At 33.1% G+C, this 12,703-nt stretch overlaps 1 protein-coding gene across 1 annotated transcript in view; it reads right to left on the bottom strand.

Annotated features, from left to right (window-relative positions):
* Positions 1-6,088: 6,088 nt before the first annotated feature.
* The window catches only part of LOC139503814 (uncharacterized), a 30,487-nt gene continuing 23,872 nt past the window's right edge, over positions 6,089-12,703 (bottom strand). The window contains exons 12-14 of the mRNA XM_071293746.1: positions 12,131-12,587; positions 8,592-8,918; positions 6,089-7,198 (exon numbers count right to left, since the gene is read on the bottom strand). Of these exons, the coding sequence (XP_071149847.1) occupies positions 6,858-7,198; positions 8,592-8,918; positions 12,131-12,587 (1,125 nt within the window). The 3' untranslated portion in view covers positions 6,089-6,857. The remainder of the gene's footprint in view (positions 7,199-8,591; positions 8,919-12,130; positions 12,588-12,703) is intronic.

Raw genomic sequence — 12,703 nt, 5'->3', positions numbered from 1 at the left:
GTGGTAATAATTTTAAAAGAGCCGCAAAGGAACGTAATGTTGAATTTTAATTCGTCTAAAATACTACGATGAAACAGTATGTATCAGACAATGACATCGCTTGGATTTTCAACCCGCCTCACGAATCAGATTTTGGTGAAGTATAGGAGCGCATGCTAGGGTCATGCAGACGTATTCTGGATGCAATGTTATTGCAAAATAAAATCAAGGATTTAACGTTTGAAGTACCTTCTACACTAATGCGCGGAGTTTGTGCTATGGTCAATTCGAGGCCATTGGTTCCAGTTTCTAGCGACCCCGAAAACCCGTCAGTTCTTTGGCTGTCTCTTCTATTAACTCAGAAATCTGCGTTGTCGTGTGGATCTCTTGGACAAGTCGAATTCGGAACAAAGGATGCGATGCGTAGCCAGAGGAGACTTGTTCAGTATCTAGCCGATCTATTCTGGTCCCGTTGGCAAACTGAGTATATTGTGCCTGTCCCAAGTCAGGATCCTGCAATTCAGTGGTTGTCGTTGTCTCTGTGTTACATATGTGTTTTTCGTTCAATATATTGTACAATAATTATGCCGTTAGTTTTCTCGTTTAATTGTTTTACATTTGTCATTTCGGGGCCTTTTATAGCTGACTATGCGGTATGGGTTTCGCTCATTGTTGAAGGCCGTACGGTGACCTATATTTGTTATTTTTTGTCATTTGGTCTCTTGTGAAGAATTGTCTCATTGGCAATCATACCACATATTCTTTTTATGCCCCACCTACGATAGTAGAGGGGCAATATGTTTTCTGGTCTGTGCCTCCGTTCGTCCGTCGTACCGTTCGTCCGTCCGTCTGTGCGTCCGTTCGTCCGTCCGCTTCAGGTTTAAGTTTTTGGTCAAGGTAGTTTTTGAAGAAGTTGAAGTCCAATGAACTTGAAACTTAGTACACATGTTCCCCATGATATTATCTTTCTAATTCTACTGCCAAATTATACTTTTGACCCCAATGTCATGGTCCTCTGAATATAGAAAATGATAGTGCGAAGTTCAGGTTAAAGTTTTTGGTCAAGGTAGTTTTTGATGAAGTTAAAGTTACATCAACTTGAAACTTAGTACACATGTTCCCTATGATATGATCTTTCTAATTTTAATTCCAAATTAAAGTTTTTACCCCAATTTCACGGTCCACTGAACATAGAAAATGATAGTGCGAGTGGAGCATTCGTGTACTATGGACACATTCTTGTTTATATATACATTGACAGTCTTTAAACTCGTATGAAATAGAAATCTGGTAGAGATGACTCTTCTGAAAGAGATGTCATTCTCATGCGGAAGTCATTGGCCAATTGGCAGTATTGACAAAGTATTCCAAAGTGACGATTCTAAAGTTAGAAAAGTCCAATTGTCTGTTGTCGTTGATGGACAAAGAAAGTCGCATTTGAGACCAATAAGCGAATTGGTTACATCACTGTAACAAGTTAGGGAAAAGATTGAAAGTTCACAAACATATTAAAATCCGCCGCATCATTTATGTGTCTGTCCTAAGTCAGTAGCATGTAGTTAAGTGATTGTCGTTGATTCATGCCTGTAAGCTTTGATTTTTGTAAATTGTTTTTTTTAAATAAATCAGGCCGTTAGTGTTCTCGTTTTCACGTCGGAGGCTTTTATAACCGACTATACAACATTGGTTTATCCAAGGATTTGTATCTTACTATACAAATCCTTGGTTTATCTCATTGTTGACGGCTGTACAGTTGCCTATAATTTCTTACATCTACTTTATTTTAACTCTTTTGATAGTAGTCTTATTAGCAATCATACTATATCTCCTTATTTTTCTATTGGACGCATAAAACATAGTAAGTCTTCATTAAGATGAATAGTACTTTTCTCTATGTTTAGTCTCTGCTGGTATTGATTGCTGTGCATGAACTAGAGGAGACGTGGGATACATAGTATTTGACAGTAGCACACTAAATTTTCGAAAATAAAGTTAAAGGGGTCATTAGATGGTTATCAATGATAGACAAACACCAACATGTTAAGGCGATATATTAATAGATCTGAATCTAAAACAAATATGAATAAATGAATGAAAAAAATGTATGCGACTGACATATAAGTGAGACGTTTAGCTAGCTATACAACCAGGTTTAATCTACCTAAGGAAATGCCTTGACCAAGTCAGAAATTTGACAACTGTTATCCATTTGTTTTATGTGTTTGAACATTTGATTTTGCCATTTAATCAGGAAATTTCCGTTTGGAATTTTCCTCGGAGTTCGGTATTTTTGTTATTTTATTTTTACCTTAGAGACAATCAAAGATCTGACAATTCTTTCATGAACAAAATGTCTGTCAATAAATCGGTATTGAATGCTATTTATGACCTAATGCCTGTTCGTTCATCACCAAACTCTTCATAGTATATATCATTTATATGGAATTGAGTGATGTATCAAAAATATATCAATGTTGATGATGTTTAAGGATAAGTCTTATGTATACTTTCTGCTACATGACGTTTGTCTTTTGTTTCATTCCTTTTTATGGGACTATAGAAGGTTTGAAGTCCTGTATTAATTCATTAAGAATTGTTATATGTTGCCTTTAAGAACTTTTTGTAAGCTGGTATCTTTTTATCCTTTACATTGTTTGTCACTTTGAGGTTTATTTCATGCGTTTCTCGTTTCTCGTTTTTTATATAGATGGTTTTCCCGTTTGAATGGTTTAACACTAGTAATTTTTGGGGCCCTTTATAGCTACTGTTCGGTGTGAGCCAAGACGCCGTGTTGAAGACCGTACTTTGACCTATGAATTACTTTTGTGCTGACATGAATTATTATTGATATGGTCATATTTATAAATTAACTGTTTACTAAACTTTTGAATTTTTGAAATACTAAGGCTTTTCTACCTCAGGAATAGATTACCTTTTCTGTATTTGGCAAAACTTTTAGGAATTTTGGTTCTCAATCACCTCAACGTCGTACTTTAATTGGCTTTTTTAACTTTTTAAGATTCGAGCGTCACTGATGGGTCTTTTGTAGACGAAACGCGCGTCTGGCGTAAATACAAAATTTAATCCTAGTATCTGTGATGAGTTCTTTTTTATAAATTGTGACTTGGATGGAGAGTTTTCTCATTGGCACTCATACCACATCTTCTTATAAAAGGTAAGTGGACTGCAATCAAAATGTCAAAAACTATTTTTTCCTGTGGACCTATTGAAAACACAATAGCATGACTAGTTTAGAAATCATTTATTGTTGCATATTTACACGCCAAGTGTTTTTTGTTATTAAAGCTATATATGTGTGAAATATGTAATATTTTTTATATATTCTCATGAAAAGCTATATATTTTATTTGAATGTCTCACAACTTATTGCCACAGTATCATATTAAGGAACACATTGTCAATTTCATATTCTATGACATAACAAAACAGTGACTACGCAATAGCAAATATAAAAAAAAAGTTACAGCAACATTAGGTCACCTACATGTACAGAAAATGGACTAAAAACTAACAAAAAATAGTGAAAACAGTCACTACGCAATAGCAAATATATAACAAAAAATATAACAGCAACATCAGGTCAACTACATGTACAAAATGTACAAAATAATGGAGTTTGTTTGAGTAGAGCTGACATTGACGGTATCAAAGAGAGGCGAAAGATACCAGATTGAATTTCAATCTCACATTAAACTGACAACGCCATGACAAAAGCGAAAAAAAGACTAAAAGACAAACAACAGTATACAAAATATAGCATAGAAAACTAAAGACTGCATGAGCACACGAACATCAATAAGTAAATTCAAATAAAATGGAAACAATATCATTGTAAACCCAGCTATTTGAGATTGTAGTTGGAAGGGGTTGTTTAAGATTTGACTACAACATTCAAAATGAAATTTAGGCCAAGGTTATTAAAATGTTTTCCATTAAGTATTTCAGACTTGGTTTATTTAATTGTGATTTGTCATTTTTAAATGGACAGTTTTATTTTCATTGGTTGAAATTTATAATGGAGACATGAAGAGATGAGCTATAACAGAAAAAAATCAAACGGGATCATGTTAGATATGAGATTATAAATAGCTTTCATTTCAATGTATTTTAAACTTCATCTCAGTTTAAATGTTCCACCCTAAAATTCAATCTAATTTAAGATAAGGACAATTTTCACAAAACCGGGAAAAAAATTTGCTCATTGGAATTGTACAAAATTACGTGAAATTATGATTTTACCCATTTTTGAAAGTGACTTAGACTTTGTGTCGCCGCTGAAGACTTGGTGTATTTCGTGAGTTAAAAACGGGACAATAGCTTACTATTTATCCCCTGTTGGTCAAAACTTAGCCGTAGGGAAATGCGAGAAAATAAATCGAGCGACCTTCCATGTGCTGATCAGAAGTCAATTTTGGTGTTGTTGTGGATTACATTGACATTTACCATTCGGTCATATTCCCCAAAAAAAGACCTAAAAGAAAAATTTCTAAGTAGATCATAAAAAACGCAGATAGCACATTTGCACACAATTCAACTTTGTACTTGTTTGGCTCTATAACTATTTTGATATGAGCGTCACTGATGAGTCTTATGAAGACGAAACGTGCGTCTAGCATATTAAACTGTAAGCCTGGTACCTTTGATAACTATTAGCAAAGACAAACCACTGTCTTCTTACTAGGCCATTGCTCTCTAAATACACCAGAACATTAACGACTGCTGTTATAAGGACGTTTTAAAAAAAGAAAAGTGTTCAGTAAAGTTGGATTATGTTTGATGCATCAAATCCATCGACATGCCTTCTTAAATTGAGGAACAGCTCAAATTATGAAACAGCATGAAAGTAAACAAGAGGCTCTAAACAGCCTTTGTCGCTCAACTAGGTCTATTTTCATCTTAAATAATATTAGTTACATAGTGTGCTAGTGACCTAATACGGTATATATGGGGTCAGTAAATTCCATATGGGATGAGAGCGAAGCTCAAATCCCCATATGAAATTTACTGACCCCATATATACCGTATTACGTCACTAGCACACTATGTAACGAATTTATCTTACCGACTATCTTAACGTGTGAAATTATCAAAATGAGCAAGTCTTCAATACTGTTAGCATTAAGAAAATACTTCCATTGATCCTACAAAAACAGATGCCAACAATAACGACCTGTAAGGTTTAAATGTGTTTTATGAATTTATTTCAATCTTAATCATTAATGTCTTCGTCTGTTGGAACTTTTAAGTTTTTTTCTCAGTACCGTTTTGTTTTTATAAAGGGACATAACACCATTACTAACCGTGTATGAAATAAGCCCCGCCCCTTCTTACCTAATATGGAATATAAAGGGACGTAACTCCACAACTAACCGTGTATGAGATAAGCCCCGCCTCCCTACTAACCTAATATCAAATATACACGGTTTGCACGCGGACGCTTTTAACCAATCATATTCCTGGAAATCTATAGGAGGTAAGATAATGAACAATATTCAACCTTGTAGACTAGAACAAGAACCTTTTTTGATTTGTTAGTCATTACTTGCTTAATATCTTTTTTATATATAATATTAATATATTTTTTTTGGTTAATAATTTCACACTATTCTCTTTAGTTTTGTTAAAAAAAAAACACACAAAAAACCCTTAACAACTATTTATTTGAGGGCATTCAATCCTCTAAAGAGTCTGCTAATAATTTTGACAAAATTTGACTTGTCAATTGTGTCTTGCTGATCATGTTTGCTAATATTTAAAATGTTTATCTATTTGGTATAACTTTAAAGATGATAAGCAAAAACGTAAAAAAAGAAGTTTAAAATCGTAACCAAATAGCAAAACCTCTAGTATGACGTCGCATGTAGATTTCAGCTAGTTACCCTATTAGAATAACTTGTCTTGCCAATAATTATATAACTACTGCTCTATTTATATACTTAAGTCTGTAAGATAATGAACAAATCACTAAAAATGAGTAAAAATCGTCAATATAGAACAATAACTCCAAGAAATGATTTCTGGCATTGATTTTTTTGTAGACATTGTCTTGCATGTAATATTTGCATATTTAAGTTTCTATCTATCATAGTTTTTAAAACGTAAAAATGAATGAAAATCGTCGTTAAAAAGCAACAAGTAAAATAAGGAGCCGTCTGACGATTTCGGGATCATTTGTCATATTTGTAGATCTGGACTTGCCGGTCCTTTTTGCGTTTTAATTTTTTCTGCATGTATTATGATTTTGAACACAATTGGCAAAAGAGAAAGATTGATAAAACTCGTCGTTTAAGAGAAGAAATAAGTCTTGTTGTAATAACTTATATGGACTGTAGTTTAATCTAAAGATTCCGAAAATTTCTGTCTTCTTTTTATGCCTTTTTTTTTCAAAATAATAGAAAAAAACTTGCATTTTACCTCTTTGTTCAATTTTCATTATGTCAGCCATGTTGTTTGACATGCGTGGATACAATTTTAAAACTAGATACTCATGATGATTTTGGTTTATAAACGTTTGGTTAAATTTGGTCTAGTAATTTCAGAGGTAATAGTTAACAGACAATGGGCGTCAAGTGATGAGATAAACTCATGTTTACCTCCTTTTAGCACGGTGCATTAACATACGAAGAATGAGTTCATATAATAATTACCCATGTTGGATGCGTGTTTGAAGCTTAATACATGTACATATTTATCTTACATGGTTGTATTGGAATTAAAGTCATGGAGACTTTTGGTAATACATGTGGTTAACAGACAACGGGCGTCGAGTGTTTTGTCATTTGAAGCTTAATACATGTACATATACATCTTACATGGTTGTATTGGAATAACTACTCGGGTCATAAGTTATATATTGTCTAAATATGTGAATAACAGCCATTAAGAGTAGCAATATCAATACTGGTTACATCTGTTTGTTTTATCTGATTTGCAAGATCTGCATAAATCTCATCAGAACGTAAAGCATTTAGAAATTCTATAAAGCATTTCTCTCCACAATGCAATAGTCGATCCATCAACTTCCTGTTCTTTTCAGTCTGTGCTGGACAAGCCTCTATTGTTTGCTGGTCATCTATGGTGAATACTTCACTAGATATCAAATGATCTACTATGGCTTCGTGTTTGATAGTAGATATGATATCTACGTAATTCTTTTGCAGTCGTACCTTATGTAATGGAACAGTCCATGCTGATAATCCTAAAAATGGTCAGAAGAAAAAAATTATTATATTTAGCACAATGACATAGAAAACTTACATGAATATAAATACAATTTCAAAGTTCCTTCATTAATTTCAAACATGACGAAAAGAGCAATATATTAATAAACCTGAGATCACCCCTAGTTTTTTGGTGGGGTTCGTGTTGTTTATTCTTTAGTTTTCTATGTTGTGTCGTGTGTGCTGTTGTTTGATTGTCTTTTCATTTTTAGCCATGGCGTTGTCAGTTTGTTTTAAATTTATGAGTTTGACTGTCCCGTTGGTATCTTTCGTCCCTCTTTTAATGCAATTACCTGACTCCATGTTTATGAAAAAATCTTTTTTGCAATCAAGAAAACATTACAATTTTGACGTACTCCTCGATGTCAGAACATTCTGTATTAATGATTTTACTGTCAGCTTTTAATTTTGTGTATCATTCAACAAACTCTGATGTATTGGTTGCTTTTTTTTTTACTTCCGTAAATAAACAAGACGCGAAGTTAAGTTGAAATCTAAAAACAAAATGTCCAACATTTAAACTTTAAAAAAATACGTTTCATAGATATAGGCAGATGCGGTGTGAGTGCCAATGAGACAACCCTCTATCCAAATAACAATTTAAAAAAAAGTAAACCATTATAGGTCAATGTACGGCCTTCAACACGGAGCCTTGGCTCACACCGAACAACAAGCTATAAAGGGCTCCAAAATTACAAGTGTAAAACCATCCAAACGGGAAAACCAACGGTCTAATCTATATAAAAAAAAACGAGAAACGAGAAACACGTACAAATTACATAAACAAACGACAACTACTGTACATCAGATTCCTGACTTAGGACAGGTGCAAACAATTGCAGCGGGATTAAACGTTTTAATGGTACCAAACCTTCTCCCTTTTCTGAAACAATAGTATAACATCATAGCATAGAAAAACCTACGATAAAATATCAATTGGCAGGCTTAACTCATTCAAAAAACGTAAATTAATAAATTTATGAACGAATAAATTTGATCTGCGATATCTAAATGTGAATGCACAGTTAATAAAATATTAGGGATAAACATTCAAGGCCAAAAAGCAAACAAATAAGTTCAAACAAAGCCATGGCAAGACACCACATACATGTCATGTATTGCCTGTAGACAATTACATTTTAGTTTTCATCCATTGTAGAATTGTCAGTTGATGGAAAACAAACACTATTCGATTAAAATACTTTTAATTTGTAGAATCCATAATTTAAGACTCTAAACTACGTTCATGCAGTCAAGCCATAAATTGACATGCAGATTTGTAAAAATATGCTTAGATAAGAAATGTATACGAATGCAATTATTTGAAAAGTAATAACAGGGAAACTATATGAATCATAAAGAAATGAATACCTTCCATTTGTGCCGTTCTTATACATGGTGTATCAACGGTGACATCTTCTAGATCTCTGCTGAGTAGATCGGCCATATCATCGTATTCGCTCTCCCTCAAAGCATCTATAAATACCTTAAAGGTGTAACGATTCCTATCAATGACTATATCTAACAAGGCTTTATTTTGTTCAATCTGTTGGACATGTTGTTCAATATGGCGTCTGTCATCAATGGATAAGCTGCAGTGGGTCATCAATTGGTCCAAGATTTGGCTTACCGATATTTCCTGTATAATAATCTGGTAATGGCGTCTGATGTTGACTTCGAATGTATCGGGGATAATTTCTGAAATATTATAAACTAAAAATGTTATAACATTCGAACGCACTAACGTCCTATAAATATTAATTATAAGTTTATTAAACATTTGAAATAATTCAATTTACAGATCTGTACAAAGTAAATAAGATAATGTTTTTATCATGCTTGTGATCAGAACACAAATTGATAAACAAGTATTATACATGTTATAGGCCGAGGAACCGAAAAACCAAGTGCCCCAAAAAAGAAATAAAACGACAAGATTAATAATAAATACAATGATTCTAGTCAAATCTTCAGATTCAGCAACACCGAATCGTGGGGTGAACTTAGATGATCCTAGTATATGATATGCAATTCATGTTTCATTTAAATGAATTGTCATATGTAAAAAGTCACCTGAGGTCGATTCGAGCAAGAGAGAAGCGGTCGTGGACCTCTTAAATTTCGAAAAAGAGACATCTGTTTGGCATGAAGTACGTCAGCCTAGTTGATCGCGTCAAATCCCGAATCTCGAACTCTTTGAAACAATATGAAACTATTTGTTTCTTAAATTCACGAAACAAAGTAATATAAATGTAATAAATATTGAAGTACCAGGATTATAATTTGATACGCCAGACGCGCATTTCGTCTACGTGAACAATTCAATTTATGTTGTCAATTGAAAGGTAAAGATAGAAATATACTTACCATTGTTTACCTTCTGTAGAAAGCTAAAATTAGGAATATACTAACCATTGTTTACCTTCTGTAGAAAACTAAAGTTAGGAATATTCTTACCATTGTTTACCTTCTGTAGAAACTAAAGTTAGGAATATATAGATATAGGAAGATGTGGTGTGAGTGCCAATGAGACAACTCTCCATACAAATAACAATTTAAAAAGTAAACCATTATAGGTTAAAGTACGGCCTTCAACACGGAGCCTTAGCTCACACCGGCCTTAGCTCACACCGAACAACAAGCTATAAAGGGCCACTTACCATTGTTTACCTTCTGTAGAAAGCTTAAGGTAGGAATGTACTTACCATTGTTTACCTTCTGTAGAAAGCTAAAGTTAGGAATATACTTACCATTGTTTACCTTCTGTAGAAAGCTAAGGTTAGGAATATACTTACCATTGTTTACCTTCTGTAGAAAGCTAAAGTTAGGAATATACTTAACATTGTTTACCTTCTGTAGAAAGCTAAAGTTAGGAATATACTTACTATTGTTTACCTTCTGTAGAAAGTTAAAGATAGGAATATACTTACCATTTTTAACCTTCTGTAGAAAGCTAAAGTTAGAAATATACTTACCATTGTTTACCTTCTGTAGAAAGCTAAAGTTAGGAATATACTTACCATTGTTTACCTTCTGTAGAAAGCTAAAGTTAGGAATATACTTACCGTTGTTTACCTTCTGTAGAAAGCTAAAGTTAGGAATATACTTACTATTGTTTACCTTCTGTAGAAAGCTAAAGATAGGAATATACTTACCATTGTTTACCTTCTGAAGAAAGCTAAAGTTAGGAATATACTTACCAATGTTTACCTTCTGTATTAAGCTAAAGTTAGGAATATACTTACCATTGTTTACCTTCTGTAGAAAGCTAAAGTTAGGAATATACTTACCATTGTTTACCTTCTGTAGAAAGCTAAAGTTAGGAATATACTTACTATTGTTTACCTTCTGTAGAAAGCTAAAGTTAGAAATATACTTACTATTGTTTACCTTCTGTAGAAAGCTAAAGTTATGAATATACTTACCAATGCTTACCTTCTATAGAAAGCTAAAGGTAGGAATACACTTACCGTTGTTTACCTTCTGTAGAAAGCTAAAGTTAGGAATATACTTACCATTGTTTACCTTCTGTAGAAAGCTAAAGTTAAGAATATACTTTCCATTGTTTACCTTCTGTAGAAAGCTAAAGCTAGGAATATACTTACCATTGTTTACCTTCTGTAGAAAGCTAAAGTTAGGAATATACTTACCATTGTTTACCTTCTGTAGAAAGCTAAGGTTAGGAATGTACTTACCATTGTTTACCTTCTGTAGAAAGCTAAGGTTAGGAATATACTTACCGTTGTTTACCTTCTGTAGAAAGCTAAGGTTAGGAATATACTTACAGTTGTTTACCTTCTGTAGAAAGCTAAAGATAGGAATATACTTACCATTGTTTACCTTCTGTTGAAAGCTAAAGTTAGAAATATACTTACCATTGTTTACCTTCTGTAGAAAGCTAAAGTTAGGAATATACTTACCATTGTTTACCTTCTGTAGAAAGCTAAAGTTAGGAATATACTTACCGTTGTTTACCTTCTGTAGAAAGCTAAAGTTAGGAATATACTTACTATTGTTTACCTTCTGTAGAAAGCTAAAGATAGGAATATACTTACCATTGTTTACCTTCTGTAGAAAGCTAAAGTTAGGAATATACTTACCAATGTTTACCTTCTGTATTAAGCTAAAGTTAGGAATATACTTACCATTGTTTACCTTCTGTAGAAAGCTAAAGTTAGGAATATACTTACCATTGTTTACCTTCTGTAGAAAGCTAAAGTTAGGAATATACTTACTATTGTTTACCTTCTGTAGAAAGCTAAAGTTAGAAATATACTTACTATTGTTTACCTTCTGTAGAAAGCTAAAGTTATGAATATACTTACCAATGCTTACCTTCTATAGAAAGCTAAAGGTAGGAATACACTTACCGTTGTTTACCTTCTGTAGAAAGCTAAAGTTAGGAATATACTTACCATTGTTTACCTTCTGTAGAAAGCTAAAGTTAAGAATATACTTTCCATTGTTTACCTTCTGTAGAAAGCTAAAGCTAGGAATATACTTACCATTGTTTACCTTCTGTAGAAAGCTAAAGTTAGGAATATACTTACCATTGTTTACCTTCTGTAGAAAGCTAAGGTTAGGAATGTACTTACCATTGTTTACCTTCTGTAGAAAGCTAAGGTTAGGAATATACTTACCGTTGTTTACCTTCTGTAGAAAGCTAAGGTTAGGAATATACTTACAGTTGTTTACCTTCTGTAGAAAGCTAAAGATAGGAATATACTTACCATTGTTTACCTTCTGTAGAAAGCCAAAGTTAGGAATTTACTTAGCGTTGTTTACCTTCTGTAGAAAGCTAAAGCTAGGAATATTCTTACCATTGTTTACCTTCTGTAGAAAGCTAAAGTTAGGAATATACTTAGCGTTGTTTACCTTCTGTAGAAAGCTAAAGCTAGGAGTATACTTACCATTTTTTACCTTCTGTAGATAGAAATCATAATCGTTTGCTTCAAACATTTCAGTCATTATCTTCTCATACGTTCTAGCGAATGAGTACTTTTCGAATTTTTTCTCAGATCTGATGAACACATTTGCCAAGACATTTGCAAGAGCAACGAAAAATTCTTCGCTTATTTTGGAATGATTCTTGAGTTCAGTGAGGACAAAACGCCAACGTTGAACATCATCGCCAATACTTATTTCCGTGTCTTCATTTGGACAGTTTGAACTTGCCCACTTTCCGGTAGTTGGTATATGTGTGTTTTGTAGTTGGAAAGAGGTGAACAGAGATCGAGATGTCAAGCTAGTATTTCCTACGAAATCGAATCCATCAGATTTTAAATGCTCTGCCATCATTTCCGGCATCAAGTCTGTAACTGATTTTGCTAGTCTCACATAATTCAACATTTCGGGATTCAATTCTTCCTACAAAATACAAGCGAAGAACATTACAGGACATGAAATGACCACAAATTTTAAAAAGAGTTTAATGGAAGGTTATAATCTTTGAAATAATAATTGCACAACTAAATATTTTTAAA

Source organism: Mytilus edulis, chromosome 14 (genome assembly GCF_963676685.1).
Source record: "Mytilus edulis chromosome 14, xbMytEdul2.2, whole genome shotgun sequence".
NCBI classification, from domain to species: domain Eukaryota; kingdom Metazoa; phylum Mollusca; class Bivalvia; order Mytilida; family Mytilidae; genus Mytilus; species Mytilus edulis.
Note: the sequence above shows the minus strand (reverse complement) of the source record. Positions and strands in the feature narration are given on the sequence as shown.